Source organism: Lithobates pipiens, unplaced genomic scaffold (assembly GCF_037356315.1).
Source record: "Lithobates pipiens isolate NorthernLeopardFrog02 unplaced genomic scaffold, aLitPip1_a1.2 Scaffold_22, whole genome shotgun sequence".
Classification (NCBI taxonomy): domain Eukaryota; kingdom Metazoa; phylum Chordata; class Amphibia; order Anura; family Ranidae; genus Lithobates; species Lithobates pipiens.
The window spans coordinates 82,372,549-82,395,619 of record NW_027507784.1 but is presented as its reverse complement, the minus strand read 5'-3'; the positions used below and the strand labels follow the sequence as shown (position 1 = coordinate 82,395,619).

The window sequence follows — 23,071 nt, the reverse complement described above, 5'->3', positions numbered from 1 at the left end:
ATGAAATAAACTGTACGCCACGGATTACCATAACATATCCGTTCCCCGATTCTTTCCCTTTGTCAGCAGAGCAGAAAAAAGGGCATGAAATAAACTGTACGCCAGCCTTTGTGATTTCATCAGAAGAAAAGGCTTCCAATTGTCAGCTGGTATTAATTTTAGGCTGTCAGAACCCCAGGCAGGTTTGCTGCGACCTCGGGATGGGGGAGGGGGAGAGAGAGAGAGAGAGAGGAGAGGAGAGAGAGAGAGAGTGTGTGTGGTGTGTGTGTGTGTGTGTGTGTGTGTGTGTGGTGTGTGTGTGTGTGTGTGTGTGTGTGTGGGTGTGTGTGTGTGTGTGTGTGTGTGTGTGTGTGTGTGTGTGTGTGTGTGTGTGTGTGTGTGTGTGTGTGAGAGAGAGAGAGAGAGAGAGAGAGAGAGAGAGAGAGAGAGAGAGAGAGAGAGAGAGAGAGAGAGAGAGAGAGAGAGAGAGAGAGAGAGAGAGAGAGAGAGAGAGAGAGAGAGAGAGAGAGAGAGAGAGAGAGAGAGAGAGAGAGAGAGAGAGAGAGAACAAATTTCAAGGGGAAATTGTTTGGTAACAAGTTTTCAGAAATTGAATTGCTGGACACAACGCTCACTTTACAGGAACAGCCAGGAATAGCAATGCGTTTCTTTATCGGCCTCTCCATGTCAGTCTCAATATCTATAGTGCGGCTGGCAGCTGAACATGAAAGAGGATCATCTGCCAATAAGGAAGGAGATGTGGAAGCCTTGCCCTGTCATATCTATGGCCATCACTGCACTAAAGATAATAGTTAAAAATTAAAGATCTTCAGATTAACGGAAAAATTTATTGTTTTCAGAACAATGGAAAATATGTTTTTATTGAGTTCGCGAATAACCATCGAAAAAAAAAAAAAAAAAAAAAGCAGAGACGTAAACATGCTTGAGACAATCATAGATCTATATACACAAAAAAAAAAAAATGTAAAAAATTGACCGGCTTGGACCACTTGGACTTTTTTCTGCGGTCACTATTCTAGGTTTCTATGAAAGCTCTGCGCTCATATTGGCAATGGTAGCTTCCATACTGCTATAGTCACATGTCCTCTCAAATACAGTAGGGCTCCTTTAATGAAAGAGCCGATAGAATAATGGAAAAACATGCTTTTTTAATGAAGGAGCTGATAAAAAAAGCAGAACTAAAACAAACAGAACACGCCATTCACCCCACTGCCTTTTGAGAGGACATATAACTATAGCAGAATGGAATCTACCATTGCCACCATAGGTGCAGGGTAAGAGCTGGCATAGAAGAGTGAAAGCACAAATATATCAAGTGGTACAATAATTATTTTTTTTTTTAAATAATTTTTTTAATTTTGTGCGAGTATAAATCTCGGTTCCTCTAAGCCCGTGTTCACACCTATTGTGATGCGGGAACCAACGCAATTCCAGCGTCTGTTCCTGCATCGCATCTCCCTCACAGGTAGTTCACACAGCCCTCGGCAAACCGCTGCGGGCGACAATACAAAAGTTATGACGGCCTCCCGGGAATTCACATCCGCGCTGTAGCTGTCATGCGGCCATAGCGCGGCTGTCAAGAGGTTAAAGTTTCACAAACTCTTCCTTTTTACTTAAGAAATAGAGCTTTCTTTTGGTGGTATTTGATCACCACTAGGTTTTTTTAATGTTTAGAATGAAAACAAAAAAAAAATAAAAAATTTTGAAAAAACAAAAATGTATCTTTTTCACTGTTTTAAAAACATCCAAAAAAAAACGTAGTTCATACATTTCATAAATTTAGGTCAAAAGGTCTTTGGTTAAAAAGAAACACCCCAATAAATGTAGAATTGGTTTGTGTAAAAGTTAGTGTCTACAAATGATGGTGTATATATACTGGAATTTATGCAGCTACAGATGCTATACTGTAATGGCGATGAGCAGCAACCTATAGTGGGACGGTGATAGGGTGGCGGTAGAGCTGCATGATTAATCATAAAGAATAGTTATCAAGATTTTTTTTCCCCCGTTGCGATCTTGATAAAAGTGTTTCATGATTCTTGCTATGCAGCCACAGCCATCAAAAGAAAGGAAGAAAATAACCGGGCAGTCTGCCAAGAATCACAACATTCTTTAGCAGTGGAACCAAGTCTAAACATTGTAACAATTTGTCAATGGAATAGACTGTGTGTAAGGCTCTGTTTCCACTAGTGCGACTTTTCATGCGACTTGGAACTGAAAAGTCGCATGACAAGTCATACCCCATGATTTCCAATGAGTACCGTTTATATCTGTTCGACTTCAAGTCGCAGCAACTCCAAAGTAGTCTCACTTTGATGCGACTTGAGGTCCATAGACCTCAAGAATACACATTGCTTCAAGACGCGGCAAAAAATTGTGGTAAAAAAAATCACACGACTTTGGGGTTGCAATAGTGGAAACTGAGCCGAAAAGAAGAAAGTTTAAACACTAAACCTTTTTCTGACATTTGTTGGTTTCAAGTTAAAAAAAAATTTTTTTTTGCTAGAAAATTACTTAGAACCCCCAAACATTATATATATATTTTTTAGTAGAGACCCTAGAGAATAAAATGGTGGTTGTTGCAGCTTTTTTTGGAGAAAATTACTTTAAGAATAAAAAACTAACCAGTAAAGTTAGCCCAATTTCTTTTGTATAATGTGAAAGATTTTACATCGCGAGAATTGTGAGAGAATGGTGATTTTTATTCTAAGCAAAAAAAAAAAAAAAAATTGTGATTCTCATTTTGGCCTGAATAGTGTATCTCTAGGTGGTGGGAAATCTGGCGTTAATGGCTGGGAGGGTCATTGACACTGGGCTTGCTAATGACACCAATACAGCGTTAATAGTGTACTAATGACACTGGCTGGGAAGGAGTCAACATCTAGGTTTTTAAAAATCTTAAGTAGCGGACTTACGGAACATAGTATAGAACTGCTGAGGGTTCAGATTCCATTTTCCCCAAGGTGTTTTGTGGCCCTTGGATTGAGCGTACTGGGCGTGATTAAACTCTGGTTCAGTCCCAAACGAATCCAGAACTCGCAGCATACATCTGAAAAATGAAATGCAGTTAATTAAGGACTTGTTTAAACAAGTAGCAACAATAAACCCCACAAAACCAGAGCACTTTCCACATTTATCATTAGATATAGAAGTGTTTTGCGCATCTAAGTGATTGTAAAGTCTTTTTTTTTTTCACATGTTATACTTGCCTGCTCTATGCAGTTGGTTTTGCACAGAGCGGCCCCGATCCTCCTCTTCTCGGGTCCCTCTTCGGTACTCCTGGCCCCTCCTTCAGTGTTATGGGGACACCCAAGCTGAGCTGAGACCCAGCCCCACCCCCTCTGTATCCCAATTGGCTGAATGATTTTGATTGACAGCAGGAGCCAATCATGACACACTGCTGTCAACCAATGGGGGGTGGGAGGTGTGAGGGAGTGTCGGGCATCTTAGACACTCCTGCAACATGGCTAGATAAAGACTGGCTCAGGTAAGTATTTGGGGGGGGGCTGCTGCACACAGTTTTTTTTTATCTTAATGTATAGAATGCATTAAGATAGAAAAAATGCCTTCTGCCTTTACAATTACTTTAACCATTTGCCTACCAGGACAATTTTTTAAAAACGTTATCACAATTAAATCTGCATTTTTTGCTAAAAAAAAAAAATAAAATTACTTTAAATCTCCCTAGTATATATTTTTTGAAAGCAGAGATCATGGAGAATAAAATGGTAGTAGTTGCAACTTTTTATGTCACACGATATTTGCGCTGCTACTTATTAAAAGCATTTTGTCAGGGAAAAAACACAGCAACATGAATTGTCATGCACACAAATATTGTACTCAATTTTTTGTTAAAATATAAAAAGATTGAGTTGCGTCAAGTAAATGCATACAGAACATGTCAAAGCATTAAAAAACGGCACATGACTGATTTTGCAAGGTGCTACGATACCCTAAATTCTCCATAGACAATACTTTAAATGTTACTTTTTTTGAGTAAACTGAATTATGAATCTAGAGGTCTCACTCCAACATTTACAGCAATACCACAATTAATGTTTACATACATGCACTTGCCCTGCACTGTGCATTTTATATAGGGTGCGTACGGGGGTGCTTTAAAAAAAATTTTTCTTAAATTTTACATTTAACACTTTTAAAAAATCTTTATTGCTTTAATGGAAACCAACTAGCCTCCCTTCCTCCAATGCAGCTATTCAAGCACAAATCATGCTTGAATAGCTGTTTCCTCAGCTAGAGTAGCCAAGGAGCGACAGCTGTGACCCTGAACGATCACACAACTTACAGAATTATCAGTTGCAAGAAGGATCAGGGATGGATGCTTCCAAGTTGATCCAGCTCTCACTGTATATGTAGTTTTCCACGGCCCCGGACTTACCGGAAGAGCCCAGGAACCACCACAGGGTGGTAGACCTCGGTAGACAAGGTGTCAAGGTAGACAAGTGGTTATAGGTTCATGTGTGTAGGAATTACAGCCTGTAATTTAAAGCTGAACTCCAGGAAACCAGCTAAATGTACAGATGAAAAGACAAATACTGTATAAGAATTGCACTTGCTAAAGTATTTGTTCATTCAGTTCAGACATGGACACAGCTCCGCTTCACAGCACAGCTCTGCCTGGCAAGGTAGGAGACCTGATTTTTCTCTCCTGCAGTTACACTTACAGGCATTGTCCATCCCCAGGCGGTGACTGGACACGGAAAAGAAAAGCATCACAATAAGCTCATCTCTCAGGCACTCTGCTCTCTCCTATCTGAATGTCCCATGCTAGCAAATGAGCACTGCAGTACAACTGATCGGCTGCCTCTCCATCTCCCAGTCTTAGTGCTGCTGTTCAGTGGATTTCAAGAAGCCGATACATGGATCACATTCAGGAGCTTACACTTACAAAAAAAATAAATGTAATGATTTATTAATGGATATAGAGCTGCAATAATTAGTGTCTATTAAATCACTGGAGCTTAGCCTTAAACATTGCCTCACAATATCTTCTGGCAGGAGATTAAAAATGCATTAAACTAAATAGCTGCACACCAAGGAAATAAGTTAGCCGCGTGACAGAACAAAGGGCAAGGTACAGCCAATATTACAAGGAGGAAAGAACGCAGTTCCTGGAAAGAGGATTTAAATATAAAACATAAAAAGGGTAGTTCTACCTTTGCAGCCCAATTCAGATAACGTCTACTTTAAAGTTATATTAAAAAGCAAAGTTTTATTTTGTTGTTTAAAAATAACAAACATGTTACACGTACCTGCCCTGTGCAGTGGTTTTGCACAGAGCACCACTGATCCTCTTCCCGGGTCCCTCGCCAGTACTGCCAGATCTCACTGTCAGTTGTAAACTAGATATACACACTGCCTGCCCCAAAAGGTTGAACATCTCAAACAGATATAAACACTCAGCTGTCAAAAGAAAGCATCCCTGGCAGTCTGCCAAGTTTAGAACTTAAAAGAGTGTAACTAAGGCTTACTTCTTAGATCAAAGGGATAGAACTTGTGTAAACAGATAAGTTGGGCAGTCTGCCAAGCTTTCAACAATGTATAAATGCAGGAAGTTTAACCACTTAAAGTCAAATCTTTTTCTGACACTCAAGTTAAAATCCATATTTTTTGCTAGAAAATTAGTTGGAACCCCCAGCACAGACACTAGGGAGTAAAATGGCTATTTTGTGTCACGCTATTTGCCCAGCGGGCATTTTTTGTGTTTTGTTGCCTCACAATCTGGAATTAACATGGATTGAGGATTTGCATCATTTAATTTACAGAACATGACCACAACTTTGAAGATTTTTTTTTTTTATTGTGACACAAATAGGACAAAATAACAGAAAAAGTCAATGTGCATAACTATTCACCCCCCTAAAGTCAATACTTTGTAGAGCCACCTTTTGAGGCTATCACAACTCCAAGTCTCTTTGGATAAGTTTCTATGAGCTTGCCACTGGGATTTTTGCCCATTCCTCCTTGTAAAACTGCTGCAGATCATTCAAGTTGGATGGTTTGCGCTTGTGAGCAGCAATCTTTAAGCCTGACCACAGATTTTCTATTGGATTGAGGTCTGGGCTTTGACTAGGCCATTCCAACACATTTACATGTTTCCCCTTAAACCACTCAAGTGTTGCTTTAGAAGTATGTTTGGGTCATTGTCCTGCTGGAAGGTGAACCTCCGTCCTAGCCTCAAATCATACACAGAGTGGTACAGGTTTTGCTGAAGAATATCCCTGTATTTAGCACCATCCATATTTCCCTCAACTCTGACCCGTTTCCCAGTCCTGACTGCTGAAAAACATCCCCACAGCATGATGCTGCCACCACTGTGGGGATGGTGTTCTTTGGGTGATGTGATGTGTTGGGTTTGCACCAGACATAACATTTTCTTTGATGGCCAAAAAGTAAAATTTTAGTCTCATCAGACCAGAGCACCTTCCTCCATACATTTTGGGAGTCTCCCACATGCCTTTTCCCAAACTCAAAACATGCCATTTTGTTTTTTGCTGAAAGTAATGGCTTTCTTCTGGCCACTCTACCATAAAGCCCAACTCTATGGAGCGTACGGCTTATTGTGGTCCTATGTACAGATACTCCAGTCTCTGCTGCGGAACTCTGCAGCTCCTCCAGGGTTACCTTAGGTCTCTGTGCTCCTCTCTGATTAATGCCCTCCTTGCCCAGTCCGAGTTTTGGTGTGCGGCCGTCTCTTGGCAGGTTTGCTGTTGTGCCATGTTCTTTCCATTTGGTTATGATAGATTTGATGGTGCCCCTAGGGATCATCAAAGATTTGGATATTTTTTATAACCTAACCCTGACTTGTATGTCAACAACATTGTCCCTTGTTTGGAGAGTTCCTTGGTCTTCATGGCAGTGTTTGGTTAGTGGTTCCTCTTACTTAGGTGTTGCAGCCCCTGGGGCCTTTCAAAAAGGTGTGTGTATGAAATGACAGATCGTGTGACACTCAGATTGCACACAGGTGGACATCATTTCACAAATTATGTGAATTCCGAAGGTATTTGGTTGCACCAGAGCTTTTTATGGGCTTCATAACAAAGTGGGTGAATACATACACACACGCCAATTTTTATTTCTGAAAAAATGTTTTATGTATATTTTACGTCACCAACTTGTGTTCTGATCCATCACATAATTCAGATTAAAAAAACCTACAAAAAAACACTGAACTAAACCTCTGAGGTTGTAATGCAATGTAACAAAATAGCAACAGATTTATTGTATTTCAAAACAGCCGCTCCCACTTCATTAGGACTAGAGATAATTCAGAACTTGAAATGGATGTAAATGCAGGCTTTAATGTGTTATTCTGTATGGATTGAATGTAGGATCACAAAAGTCAGTATTGTGGCAAAGCTATAAGTGGTTATGATTTACCTTCGACCCCCGAAGGTGTGGATTGGACCCTGACACGCTGGCAGTTTTTAATTTTTTTTGAAGAATATGAAAAGCAGGCATCAGCATGTTATACATGGTTACATTGGCCCTGGCCAATACACCTGGATGCTGGAAATCACTAAAGTAGACATGTGTAATTCGTTTTGGTCTGAATGTAAATTGACAAATTTTAGGTTATTCCAATGTATCCAAATCTTCGAATGCCGATGAAATTTGTTAAATTTAGTTTCATATATTTAACGAATTCCAAATTTTCCGAATGATTCGAATCGGTCGAAAAATCATCAACTGGTTCTCATTCTGTGTGAAGAATAGCTGGTTGTTAAGTAGTGGGCCGGGAAGCCAGCCCCCGCATCCTTAACCAACGACTTGACTGTCTGGCTTTCCTGCGACAGTTTAATGTAAACAAAAAAATGCCGGCAATGAAAAATTCTGGAACAAACAAACAACGTGGCCCCACCCCAAAGCAGCTTGTCCCCATGTTAAGGGCATGTGGCCTGCCAGGCTGCATACTTGGATAAGGGTCTGGTGTGAAAGGTGTTTTTCAGAAGATGGGGGTCTTCTTCCCTTGCAGGAAGTGCCCCATATGTAAAATTAACGCACATATGTGCAGAAGGACAGAGTCATTTCAGTCCTCTGCCACCATTGAGTTCCCCATTAAACCCTTTATTATCTGTACATTTAGGAATGTAGAGTATGTTGTCCGATGCCCGTGTGGGCTTCAATATATTGGTTGCACAAAACAAATGTAAGATGTGCGATTGAGTGAACATGTGGGCCAATATAAAAGAAGGGTTTCCCAAGCACAGTTTATCCAAGCATTATGACCCATGTCATAATCAAGATCCTAGTGGTACAGTATTTAAAGGTATTGAAAGATTCACTGGAGAGGTAGTAATGTGCTGCGAGAGGTATCACGTTTAGAAACTAAGGGGATTTATCAGGTTAGGTGCTATGCCCCACATGGTTTGAACATAGAGTGGGATATTAATTCATTCATCAATAGCCAATTGATTTTTGTTTTTTTAATCCCATTGTCTCCTAGACAACATTTTTGATTTAAAGTTTTATTAATGTCTTCATATATGTATGGAATTGTGTATAAATGTTGTAATGTTATTGTTTAATTTTAACATTTTTGTACCACAAGATGGCGCTGCTTCCTGGCTCGGTTGTTTAAGATTCACAATAAGTATTGATGCTTCCTGTCAATGGATTGCATAAGTATTTCCTATTGTACCAACCAAGTAGATCTTCTATTGCTTCCTGCTGGAATGTAGGTAATGCCCGCCCACTAATAAGCCGCCCCCTACATATATTGAGCATAGCGCACGCCAAGCCACGCCCCTGACGACATATCTGAAACGCGTAGAAGTTGGAGACGTGTGATGAGACTTGCATGCTGGGACATGGCGGCCATTTTGTGGGTTGGAAATGCTGGATGTTTCCTATAATGCTTATATTACCCTCCTGAAATACTGTGAAGGAGATACAGAGTCATCCCCGTGCTGCTGAGGAGCTGTCAGTGATTTATATCCCTGCTTATTATCTACCTAATGGTATGAGGCAGTGTTTGGGTGACGGTGGCGGTCTCTTCACTTATCTGATACCTCAAGATACATCACTTTAGCTTACTTTGGACTTTTTAAAAGTAGATTACATTTATATGTTTTTGCCAGTTGAGTCTGTGCCAGCAATATATTTTGGGTTCATGTTGGACTTTTTTCAAGCGCATCACCAATTTTCCATAGATTTTGTTTGTGTTTTGTCCATGCATATTGTGATAGCTGAGGTTTAATACCAATTTTAATTTAAGATACTATATACCCCCAACACAACAAATTTGGGTTTTTCAGTTTTGATACACGCTTTTCAAACTGCCTATTATCTGCATGGCTGGAGTTGAGCTTGGAAATCCAACAGCTGTGGTCCATGGTATAAATGAATGGGTGGGTTTTGGGACTTCCAAACACACAATGGCTATATCTATAACAAAACAATTGTGATAGAAGGGGGCTCCAGTTCTATAAAACACTTAGAAGTCTGCTGTCAAAATGATATTCTATGCATGCCACTTACTGATAGTGCACCCAGGAAGGGCCAAGTGTCTTCTTGAACTGAGCCAGTCCCACAATATCGATATAGATAAGTTCCACCACTTTATCACCCTGTGTAGGGCAGCCTGATCGGTTTCCCACAACCTTCTTCATGATCCTGGAGAAGAAATAAAAAGTTTTAGGAAAAAAAAAAGAATAAAAAATATCACAATAAGTTAAACTGCAGCTAGAAAGAGAACGACTAGTGTCAGCACTATTCCGGGAATGAACGGTCATTCTGCAACATGGACTTCTGATGGAGACTACTGTAGAACGCACAATTACAAAAGGACATTTTCCACTGTTTACAAAACACAGAACTTTGTACAGGGAACAGCAATCTGGCCGTTTCTTCTCCCTGAAAAGCAGGGAGAAAAAAACAGCCAAATCACAAAGTAAAAGCAGCACACATTACACATAGTTAGGCGTACAGTTAGTTCCTTGATTGCCCCTACATTTTACCCCTTCCCAGCCAGTGCCATTAGTACAGTGTCAGTGTACAGCATTATCACTGATCACTATTAGTGTCGCTAGCAATGTTAGTGACCCTCCCAAATTATGTCTGCTCGCACCAGATTGCTACCCTATCAGTCCCACTAGAAGGCCGGTGTCTTGTCAAATAGCGTCCTCCATCAGATAGTGTCCCCTGCGTACTGCGCATGCGCAGTACACAGGAACACAGATTCCGAAAATTGCCGAGGATGAACGGCGCCTGCGCCGTGAGTCCAGGTTCTATCCCCACTATCCAAGTGGACATAGAGTTAGAATAAAAAAAGAGCCGAGCGCAGCGAGGCCGAGCCCGAAGCGTGGCGAGCGAAGCTCGCCCGCGAGGGGCCCTTTAAAATTCACAACCCTATGTCCGCTTGGATGGTGGGGCTACCACCTCCACTCACGGCGCAGGCGCCGTTCAGCTTCGGAGATTTTCCGAAGCTTAGTCTGCTCTGTACTGCGCATGCGCAGTATGGAGTGCACACCATTTGATGCCCGGACTCTATACGCCAGAACACCGGCCATACCCAGAGCTTATTTCCTTGAAATTTGCTTGACTCCCCCATCAAAACAGACAGTGCTGATTCATCAGAAGACAGAAATTATTACGCAGTTAAAACCCGGCATGCTGGTTGTACCCAAGTTAAATTAAATTGTGCCAAACAGAACAATTATTTGGAAAGATGTTGAGTATCTTTCGTGTCTTCCTTACTGCAGTAGTTATTCATTTGGAACCACTAATCAAGAGAGGCTAGACTAATCCTATAAAATTTCCAGAACAGTTGGTGAGCTTTGTCTAAGAGGGGATGTGTATAGGTGACCCTTAGATTCCGAAAGGAGGAGCTTGAAAGGATCTGGGAAAATGATAATTAATCTATAACTGGGTAAATTCCAGTGTACCTACCATAGTTTTAGAATATAAATATACATACACATAATTAAAAAAACTAAAAAAAATCAGGTGATCGAATACCAAACGAAAGCTTTATTTGTGTAAAATAAAAAAAGGGGGCATGAATTTAATTTAGGGTACAGTGTTGCATGACTGCGCAATTACTAGTTAAAGTGGTTGTTAACCCACTTGGTGTTTTTACCATCCTCTCTAATAATAATGTGTTGCCTCTGCATGCGTTTTCTAAAAAATCTGCCGCTAAATATATTTTATAGCGCCAATCGGTGCTAATTGTACTCTCTCTCCTCTCTCAAGCCGACAGGAAAGTGGGCGGAGCCAAGACCCCCCCCCCCGGATGTCAGCCGAGAGGAGAAACGTGGCCGTCGCATGACCGCCAATATTGAATAAGGTATTTAGCGGTGGATATTTTAGAAAAAACATGCAGTGCAGCACATCATTCAATATTGCAGAGGATGGTAGAAGCAAAGATATGACAGAGGAATGCGGATGACAGAGGAAAGTAAACTGACCACGTTGTCAGGGCTCAGCAGCCATGTGGTCTGTTTACATAGGGGTGTGCAGAAACTGGCAGCATCAGCCAGTTTTTTTTTTTTTGCGTTATGGGGGGCAAATGACAGCACAAGTACTGTGCTGTATAAAATGCTTTAAAGTAGCAGGATCAATTTTTTTGATTTTTTTGGGTTAACAAATGCTTTAAAGTAGCATATTGCTGAATAGCAAAACATGCCCTGGCCATGAAGGCAGTAGAACCTTCCAGGTCAAGAGGTTATAGCCCAACCATAGGCAAAATTATCCCTTGCAGTGGGGCTGTGCAACAAAAACAAAATGAGCTATTAACCTCTTGTGGTGCAGGCAAGGGATAATTTACTAGCGTGGCGCTGGGCTTTAAAGAACTAGATCTAAAACATTTTCAATTCCCTCCTTTCATTACTAGATTGTTTAGGTAGTCAATTATAATTTATATTCTCAAGACAGTCAGGCCAAAGACTCATATCAGAAGGAACAGTTTATTATTGGAATTACCACAGCCTAGCTGAGGATACAAAGGCAGACTCTAATATAATTTAGTGGCCAACTACTTAACCTCTTGGAGAAGTCTGCTAACGCAGGACTGCAGTCATTGATATGTGATCATCATTACAAGATGTACAGACAGGAGTGGCAGCTGTAAATGGCATAAGAATGAGCTTCCTCTAGCAAGTCTGATTAAGCCAAAAACATATCAGATATGAGACTGTTCTGAATGAAGATGAGGTCTGCCATAATAAAAAAAAAAAAAAACCTCCATTAACCAATGGCCCAAGTCAATTCCGACCTTTCTCGCACACATTTAACAATCTGCATTTTGTTTTTTTACTGGATAATTACTTAAAACCCCCAAACATTTTCTGAAAGCAAAGCCAGGGAGAGAAAAAAAAAAAATTTGCTCACTGTTTTATCAAATGCAAATATTCAGGAAAAAAAAAAATATATACTTTAGGGGATTTTAGTGCACGCAAAAAAAAAAACAAACACCCAACTTTTTGGTAAAGTATAAAAAAAAACTATGCAGGCTGAGTAAACAGATGTCATGCTTTATTATTGTACACGCCCATGCAAATAGCAACAAACTACGGTACCTAAAAATTTCCATAGGTGGCGCTTTACAGGTTACCAGTTTAGAATAGATTTATTGCTCCAATGCTCGCGGCAATACCTTACATATGCTTGTGGGACCTATATATGTATTTGCATGTAAGCACTGGGGAATTTTATATATTTTTTACATTTTATTGTTTAACCACTTCAGTCCCGGACCATTTTGCTGGCCAAAGACCACACCACTTTTTGCGATTCGACACTGCGTCGCTTTAACTGACAATTGCGCGGTTGTGCAACATGGCTCCCAAACAAAATTGACGTCCTTTTTTTTCCCCCACAAATAGAGCTTTTTGGTGGTATTTGATCACCCCTGCGGTTTTTATTTTTTGCGCTATAAACAAAAATAGAGCGACAATTTTGAAAAAAAAATTTTTTTTTCCTTTTTGTTATAATAAATATCTCCCAAAAATATATAAAAAAACATTTTTCCCCTCAGTTTAGGCCGATACGTATTCTTCTACATATTTTTTGATAAAAAAAAAAATCGCAATAAGCGTTTGGTTTGCGCAAAAGTTATAGCGTTTACAAAACAGGGGGTAGTTTTATGGCTTTTTTTTTTTTTTTTTTTTTACTAGTAATGGCGGCGATCAGCGATTTTTATTGTGATTGCGACATTATGGCAGATAGAAATTTTTGACACATTTTTGGGACCATTGTCATTTATACAGCAATCACTGCTATACAAATGCAGCGATTTCTGTGTAAATGACATTGGCAGTGAAGGGGTTAACCAGTGGGTGGCAGTGTAGGGGTTAAGTGTTCCTAGGGGTGTGTTACAAACTGTTGGGGGCTGGGCTTTCATTTAGTGAACACTGATCTCTGCTCCAACCACATGGAGCAGAGATCAGCGTCACTTGTTGCTAGGCAGAACGGGGAGATGCTGTTTACAACGGCATCTCCCAGTTCAGCCGTCCCGTGAGACGATCGCGGGTATGCCCGCGGCGATAGAGTCCGCAGGACCCGCGACCGGACTCACGGGGGTCCCAACCAGCACGCAAGCGCTCCGGCGATGGCAGGGCGGCATTTAAGATTGGACGTACCTTATGCCATTCTGCCGACGTACATCGGCGTGCGCTGGTCGGGAAGTGGTTAAAATTTTTAGTCACTGTCTTTTTGCTCAACTTTATTGCCATCACAAGGGATAAACATCATCCCTTGTAAAAGCATGGGTAGTGACAGGTATTATTAACCACCCAACAGGCCAACTGTTGGGTGGTTCAATAGAAAATGGCAGACGTTCGGCTCATGTGTATGACAGCCGGTCCAAAAGAAGCCGGGCATTTGGCCAGCTTCTGATGAGGACTTGGGATGAAAAAGGTCTGCCAACCGGCTCCCAAACAACGCACTTAACCAATGGCTGAGAGCACTGAACAGTATTCTGGCAGGGGGGAGGGGGGACATGGGCGGATTGACGTCCTGTCAGAATACAATAGCGCAGCAGGGGAGATCAATGTACTAACATCAGATTGTTAGTACAGTTAGTACAGAGACTCCAACCCGAGCTGAGGTGTGTACAAGGTTACCGGTACCGGCTTATAAACAAACTAAAATTGGAAGTGACAAAATCCTTGTTGCTTCCAGTTTCATACATTTTAGAGAGAGGAACTTGAAATGAAGTGCCTCCATCTCTATGGTGTGCCACCCTGACCACCCATTTCACTCCCAGGCTCCCTTGTGGAACAGGCGAGCCCTGGAAGGCAGAGGCAGGGGGACCACCTTCCGCAACCTGTAAAAGCGATCCAGCAGCTGTATAGGTACTCTGATCACTTTTACATTATAAAGAGAAATAAAAAAATAAAATAAAGGCATGCCAGCTGCAGCAGTGATCCCGTTAGAAACACTGAAACCTGAGGACATACATGTAAAAGTGGTTAAGTATGGTATGCATCTCAACAACCCTCCCATGGCCCTAATGAGAGTTTAGGGGGGAAAAAAATGCAACATAAAAGCCAACTTTTTAGAATGTCTACTTTATATGCCAGTAGTGGTTAAAATTCTGCAAAATTTGTATTGCTATGTCCTCATTTGGGGAGATTTCTCCATACTTCCTGTACTGACGCCATCAGGACAGTGTAGAAGAGCGTGTGTCATTAAGACAAAAAATAAAAAAATACAACCTGACTGATGGTTCTTTTAAAAAGGTATACGGTTACCATCTCCGCCCCTATTAGAGTGCGCTCGTCACTTACCATTCTAATGCTCCCTAATGGCTAGCATTTCTAACCCTGCCCCTTTCTACAAAAAAAAAAAAATAGAATAAAAAATAAAAATAAAAAAGCTGTTGCAATGAAACAGATGAGAGCGATAAAAAAAATATATGGAGAGGTCTTTCAATAGTTGAGTCTGTCCCTAGCTTCCAATTACATAAAACATTTTTATATATATATATATATATATATATATATATATATATATATATATATATATATATATATATATATATATATATATATATATGTGTGTGTGTGTGTGTGTGTGTGTGTGTGTGTGTGTGTGTGTGTGTGTGTGTGTGTGTGTGTGTGTGTGTGTGTATGTGTGTGTGTATGTGTGTGTGTATGTGTGTGTGTATGTGTGTGTGTATGTGTGTCTGTATGTGTGTGTGTGTATGTGTGTGTGTATGTGTGTGTGTGTATGTGTGTGTGTGTGTATATATTTATATATATTTATATTACATACACACACGTTTTATTATGCAATACAAGCTCTTAATGCTTCAGTGAGCATAAGCATATAATCGAAAGCCAGGGGCTGACAACCACCTGAAAGACCTCTCCGTATATATTTTATGGCTCTCATCTGTTCCATTATGGCAGCATTTTTTAGGGGTTTATTTTATATTTCTATAAAGAAAAAGGGAAACAGATTGCTGCGATTTTCCAGCTTACAACAATCCTCTGAAATCACTGGCTTGTTTAATGAAAGTGATGCAGAGATTTGTCATCTCATGAGAAAAATCGTGTGTGTGTGTGTGTGTGTGTGTGTGTGTGTGTGTGTGTGTGTGTGTGTGTGTGTGTGTGTGTGTGTGTGTGTGTGTGTGTGTGTGTGTGTGTGTGTGTGTGTGTAAAACCGCAGAATGGTGTTAACTGCAAATAAAATATTCAGTCGCTACCCACGCAGCCAACAAGTTGCTTACAACTGATCGGTGTGCAGAGTATGTTACTAATGGATAAATTAACTGAAGACTATCCACCCAGGCCCAGATACCTGTGCGGTCATCAGTTTAAAGTGAAGTGACTGACCTCTTCTATTCTCTACAGCAATTCAAAGTGCAGAATTTATGCAGCTTGTCTGACCTGTCTGAAACTTGCACAGCAGAGGTATCACTGGGATCTGATTGGAGGGAAAGAACACACCCCCCCCCCCCCTCCCCATAGCATACAGGAACAGAGCTGAGTGTCAATCAATCACAGGATGTGTGCTGGAGCTCCCTCCAGTGTCAGGAAAACTTGTCAGAAGTGACTCAGGCTGATGGCAAAGGAACGAGGCAGCAGACAGAAGAGACACTTCGTGCTCTGGATGGGGCGTTTTCAAAGTAATTTCTTAAAGTATAACTAAAAGGCATTTTTTTTTTTTTTTTAAGTTTTGGATAGAGTGGAGATGGATTAGAACACCTGTCAGTTTATTGCCGTCTGTGCTCCTGTTGGGGAGATTCACTATTTGTTTACTATGATCATTGAAAGTAAAAGAAAATCCTAAATTTTGGGTTGTCCCCAGAAAAGAAATAGAGGGGAAATCTTCCAATGGGGACATTAGTTCTGGTGACCTGGGGGTCCCCAAGGAATTCCCTTAATATGCAGGGATTTCCTCTCACTTCCTGTTTGTATATGGACAGGAAGTGAAGAGAAATCTCCACAATAGGACACAGAAAGGCAGAAAAAAAAAAATAGGGTACCGGCTCCCCTCCCCAAAAAAAATTGACATGCCAATGTGTCATGTCAGGGGGTCACCTCCCTTAAAGCGGAAGTTACATTTTTAGGTGGAAATCCGCTTTAAGTTATCCTGAATGAAAAAAGTTTTGCCTATAAAGTTCTACTTTAACAAAATTAAGCATAGAGAAATTTAGCTTTGAATGTTAGCTTTGAAGATTAAAAATGAATCAGTTTGTGGTGCTCAAGATACAGTTTAGTCCCGCTGTAATCTACTCCTCTACAGGGGTAAATCTACCCTGCTGTTTGGCCCAAGTGCGTCCCTGCATTTACAAAACCGTGGCAGCTGGACACTGTACCCAGCAGCACTCACATTTAGTGCCCAATGCCCAAAACGCAAAAGGTTAGATTTTGACAGGTCACTGGTAGCAGGGCTGGACACGACACCTGTGCCTCCGAGGCACCAGATAACACTAGAATTTGATGCACATGGAGGTCCTACGACTGACCACAGGCCTGATCACATTCATGCTCACTGGCAGCTACAATTTTCTCTGCATCATAGGAATTGCAGTTTGTTGCTGTGGTGCCAAAGTGATATAGGAAAGGACATCAGTGCTTCACCCATCAGTTTTTTTTTTCTCTCTAGCAATAATGTTCCCCCTTTTTTTTTTTTTTTTTTTATAATTTAAGTGTTAATCTTGACATCAAATTTCAATTTAGCTTTAGTCAGTCTCTTGACTAAAATGCCATTTTAGTTTATTTTAGCCACCCCCCCTCCACAGCCCAGCGCTCCAGAGCTGTGGGGGGGGGGGGGGGGACAGAGCAGTCAGCTGCTCAGGGAGCTCTGAGAATTTAGTGACCAGTGGTGTTTGATCGCTCGGTTCTCAGCCTTTGAGCCAGCGAGGGGACAGATGCAGCATCCACCAAGGTAAGTATGATTCTAAAATAAATAATCCCATACTTAAATTTAAAGTTGACAAAAATATATTTTCAATTACAAAATTAACACTGGTTGTAGTTCGGGGTTGCCACCTTTTCTAAAAAGCCAAACCTGAAAACTTTAGCTCCTTGCAGAAATTTTCTTTTTTTTCTTTTTAAAGAGGGAGCACTGTGGACTTGGTGTAAAGGGGAACTCTGATGTAAGGGGGTTTCTGTTCCCCGAATCCCCCACTTCGAGTTCCCAAACCCCCCCCCCCCCCACTTTAAGTCAAAGTCTGCAGAGTACCATATATCCGAGTCCCCCTTACCTATGTGTACTCACTTGCTCAGAGGCAGGAGGGAGAAGGAAGCGAGGGAGGAGGAGACCGCAGTCACAGACATTGGATGGTGAGCTCACTCACCCAAGGTTGGAGGTTCAGGCTGCACCTTTCATGCAGGATGTATCTTCTGGCTGCTGGGCTTCAAATTTCCCATTCACACATCCCTTTTCTGAGGCACAGCATGTTGTGGATTGGAGGGTGGGCAGACACAGAAGCGTAGTGGGCAGACACAGAAGCGTAGTGGCCAGAGGAGGAGGAGCACATCAAGTCTTCTCTCTATCCCAACCATGGGGGCAATTGTGCTGCCTCTGGCCTGTGTGCACACCGATGCACTAGGCCAGTGATGGCAAACCTTGGCACCCCAGATGTTTTGAAACTACAGGTTCCCATGATGCTCACCTAAACTGCAGCGTGCATGAGCATCATGGGAAATGTAGTTCCAAAACATCTGGGGTGCCCCATCACTGCACTAGGTGGTTGAAGAACTCGGATTACATGGGGAGCCACAGTCTGATATGAATGTGTCTGGGTTTCAGGCGATCTGAAACCCAGACACATTAAAAACCTGGACTGTCCGGGTGAATCCTGGATGGGTGGAAACCCTAGCTGTAGTGTTATATTTTTAATACAAGGCAAGTGGGAGGGGATAAAAACGCATTCTATAACATAACAGGGCCTGTGCCTGCATGCTAATGTTGCATTCTCCTGGTTATTTTTAATACTAAAAATAGATTTGTATTTCCACAAAAGAACCAACAGGAAAATTAAATATCCAACAATACTGAAAACATAGTGCAGAAATAAAGTAATCTTCTTAAACACAATTAGTCACCAGAATACTCAGCTGCTTCTCCCCCTGACAAATAACACACACTGAGAACGTGTCTACAGTCGCTGTGCGTTCAGAGTGGGTTTTAATGTTGAAAGTAATCTTCTTACTCTTTCAGCTCAGCTATTGAAGCTGAAATCCTGACATCATGGCCCAGTAAGTAAAGAGATGTAATTAAGTCACTCCATTGGACTAATTCGCCGAGCGGCCCTCCACTGAATGCATTTTCAGCTATCTTGAAACCAGATTCCTTTGTTAGGAGGCCCAGATGAACAAGAATCTGAGGAAGAGAAAAAAATAAATAAAAATTATGCGACATGAAAGAGGCACACTTGTTTTGCTCTATTACACTTTGTTATATTTAAAGAGGAACTCTACTAAAAAAAAAAAAAAAAAAAAAAAAACACACAACAACATTCCCATAGAATCACATAAAACAACTCAGGGCATGAATTTCACACAATTTCCTTTGCTCTGAACAGACTATTTTCTCTCGTCTGTGCCACACACATCATATATGGCGGCGTTTGAGGTCATCCAAACTTCTTCCTCCAAGGAGCGGTAGAGCTTGTCCATGGCCCTCCAGCACATTTCTATGGGCCAGTCATTATGATGGGCTGCCTCATTGGCCAATAGGAATGTTCAGGAGGCAGGGAAGGAAAAGCAAGCCTCTGCCTACCTGCTTTAGCTTTGCAGGAAGGCCCTGCACTCCAGCAATGCAGGGGTGAAAGCGGATAAAGGTTTAACACATACCTCAAACCAGAGCAAGGGTTGGGCATTTTAAAGTAGAATTCCAGTCAAAATCGAACTACTTTATATAAAAAAAAAAAAAAAAAAAAAAAGTCCCCTCCTAAAACCTATTATGACTAACCCGTGTAAGAAAATGATCTATAAACCCATTTTCATGCCCCACCAGCTCCTGTGTCAGCCGCGTTGGGGGTGGAGGGGGGGGGAGAGAGCGCTCGACAATGGCTGGCAATGCCTGGGGGTGGTAACTTCACCCATAGGCTTCCGAGGCCCATTTGTTGTGGGCGCTCACTCCTCGCCCCTGCAGCTGGCACAGGCGGACAGAGTGGAGCCGCTCACGTGACCATATTGGAGTGGCCTGAAAATAGGTACAGCAAGTATGCTGATTCTTTTCTTATACCATTTACTCATAATAGGTGTAAGGGGAGGGGACATTTTCAAGAGTAGTGACAAGGAAATTGGGCCTTAGAGATCAAATACATACATATGAAGTTTGCATGTTCTCCTTGTCCAGGTTTCTTCCCACACTCCAAAGACATATTGATAGGTTAACTGGATGGATCCTGTCTAAATTGGCCCTTGTATAAATGCAAGTTAGGGACCTTAGATTGTAAGCTCCTTGAGGGCAGGGACTGATGTACACGCGCAATATATGTAAAGTGCTGCGCAAATTGATGGCACCATATAAGTGCCTGTAAAAATAAACCTATACTATAACCGCTTAGACATTATGGTTCAAACCTGTGTCATGACCTCCATGGCATCTTTGAATAGCTAAAACAAGGAAAACGAGAATGTTTTATGACAGGACCAATCTGGTAACACGTCAAAAGGTTATCCTTTTGACATGCCATACTTGGCAAAATACGACATCTGTGAACACGGGTGACTAATTATGGATGTGCATCGTACACTATAAAAGCTCTGTGAATGGTCAGGGGGCTTCAATGACAGAAGATCCCTGCACAGGAGAGCTGCACAATTAATCGTCAAGAATCGTTATCGCGACCTTGACTAAAGTCTTTCACAATTCTTTCTATGCAAAAAATTCTCTCCGCTCTTCTGAAGCCACAGCCTTCAAAAGAAAGGAAGAGTAAGGGTCCTTTCACACGGGGCGGATCAGTTCTGATCCGCCCCATGGATATCCGTTCGCTCAGCGGGGATCACTCCGTCGATCCCCCACACTGCGCAGGGACAGACCTCTCACAGCGCCGCTCTCCCCTATGGGAGATCAGATGACGACGGACCGCAGTGCCCGTCATCACCCGATCCGATGCCGGATGGAAAAATAGCTTTTTCCTCCGTTACACTTTTTCGGATCGGAGCGGGTCGGAAGAAAGGACATCCGGCTCTGCATCTCGGCACCGCCATTTTTAAATGGCAAAGCTGAAAATAACACCGACAAGGCTGCAAATGGACACCGACAAGGCTGCAAATGGACACCGACAAGGCTGCAATGATGGGCATTTAAATGTAAGTTCTTTTCCTTAAACTTCCCTCCTAAACTTGGGGTGAGTGTTATACGCCAAGTCTGTTTTCTAACAAAAAAAGCCCTTTTGCAGTCACAGGGATGACAGACTAACGCTGGCGGGGGTGCTTAAAATTATAATTTATGTAAAATCTATCTAAAAAGGGCAAAATATGTTTGCTGTAACTGATTAAGGGCTCATTTACACTTACTTCAGCTTCAAAACACATTAAAGGCTAGTTTATACTTGTTTTAAAGCATGACTTCGGACACGCTTTGTTAAAGCTCTCTGAACGCCAGTCAAAGCTCGTCACTACATAAAATGGTTAGCTTACAGTGCCATTTACAGCTTTACTTCTGCTTCAAAAATTATACCCCATGTCGCTTTAGTGCTTCAAAGAGTCTTCAAAGCCTAAATAGAAGTCTATGACAAAGCTCGCTCGAAGCACCAAGCAAAAGCAAGGTGTAAACAGGACTGTAAGCTAAACCATTTTATTTAGCGACGGGGCTCTTAGTGTCCGGTCGTGTGTACGCAGCATTAGTGTTCGCTGCAGTTTGGCTTCAATTTGGTTCCAAGTTCGTTTGTACATACAACAATCCCCTACGTTCCCAGACTGACAATGCTGCTGTTCAAAGGTACGCCTGTGCTCCTTCATCCAGAGTGGAGGAACTAAAATACAGAAGCTGTGTTATTGGCCAGATCGCAGGTGCAAAAAGTCTAAAAAGAGAAAAGTAATCTTAAAATAAAAAAAATAAAAAAAACACACACCCCTGAGTGGTAAGCTGCAATATATTACATTTTTGGTTATGGGTTTAACTACTTGCAGAATACCTCACGCAGATATACTGCGGTAGAATGGCATGGGCATGGGAGTGCGATGGTACCCCCGGTGCCCAAGGCGGTAGACATTGTTTCAGGAGTGATCCGTCCTGAGGGGGAGGCCACTGATTCATTGCCTCTCCCTCACGATCGCTCCTGACAAATAAGAAGCTTCCTCTGCTTCTGAAATGTAAACAGAAGCAGAGGAAGTGAGGCCATCTCTCCTCACAAAGCCTTTTCGTTCCGGCTCCCCAGGAGAGAAAACATCAATGTGAGTTTGCACCAACAATACACATAGGCACATAATCACCAATCACCCCCCCCCCCCCCCCCGCCACAGTGACACCAATAGCAGTTTTTATTTTTTTACTGATCACTGCATTAGTGTCATTTTGTGACTGTTATAAGTGTTAGGGCTGTTAGTGGTAGGCCCTTTTAGGTCTAGGGTACCCCGCCCCCCCAAATAAAAGGTTTAACCCTTTCACCCTGTTGCCAGTGTCACTAAGTAATAATTTTTCTGAGCGATGTACAAGTGTCACGGGTGATGCTAGTTAGCCTGTTATTTAGGTTCACCATCAGCTTTTATAGCATCAGGTACCCCCATATACTACCTCAAAGGTTTTAACCCCGATTGCCCCCCAGTTAACTCTTTCATCAGTGATCACCGTATAAGTGTTACGGGTGACGCTGGTTTTTTTTTTTTATACCCGCCGTTTATTACCCAATAAAGGTTTAACCCCCTGATCACCCGGCGGGGTTAGGTTTTAGGGTCAGATAGGGTCTGCGTCGCCTCAGGCAGCGTCAGATTAGTGCCAATACCGCTAACACCCACGCATGCACACACCATAAGCCTTCCTTAGTAGTATAGTGTCTGAATGGATCAATATCTGATCAGATCTATACTAGCATCTCCAGCAGTTTAGGGTTCCCATAAACAGTGTTAGCTGGATCAGCCCAGATACCTGCTAGCACCTGCGTTTTGGCCCTCCGCCTAGCCCAGGTGCAGTATCGATTGATCACTATAATTTACAAAACTCTGAACTCATAACTGCAGAGTTTGCAGAGTCAGGCCTGATCCCTGCAATCACTAACAGATTTTTTTGGTAGCGTTTGATGCAGTTCCCGACAGCCTAGGAGCTTTTTTTTTTTTATCTGCGAGTCTCACTATTGTACCAGTAAATTTAAAGCCCAAAATGGCAAATTGAAGGTACACTAGCGAAGAGGCCTACACGTTTCTGAGCCTGACAGATAGTGAAGAGGATTCAGGCTCAGAATACGATCCTGTAGACACCAGTGACTCCATGACAGATGGCGCAGACAACGGAGTTGTGGTCCCTGCCAAGGTCAGGCGTACCAGACCCCATCTTCTTCTGCTGTTGAGGTGCAAGAACCGCAGGACTCTCATATGGAGCAGAGAAGTACTAGCGCCGCTCATCCTTCTGGTGAACTGGAAAGCACCAGCGGCCTAGTACACCCTGGTCGTAGTCAAACCAGCACTGCAGTAACACGTGGTGAAGC

At 42.0% G+C, this 23,071-nt stretch overlaps 1 protein-coding gene across 1 annotated transcript in view; it reads right to left on the bottom strand.

Annotated features, from left to right (window-relative positions):
- Positions 1–23,071, bottom strand: part of MGAT5 (alpha-1,6-mannosylglycoprotein 6-beta-N-acetylglucosaminyltransferase) — a 263,857-nt gene that overhangs the window by 48,420 nt on the left and 192,366 nt on the right. The window contains exons 8-10 of the mRNA XM_077447804.1: positions 18,629–18,798; positions 9,502–9,636; positions 2,916–3,049 (exon numbers count right to left, since the gene is read on the bottom strand). Coding sequence (XP_077303930.1) covers positions 2,916–3,049; positions 9,502–9,636; positions 18,629–18,798 — 439 coding nt within the window. The remainder of the gene's footprint in view (positions 1–2,915; positions 3,050–9,501; positions 9,637–18,628; positions 18,799–23,071) is intronic.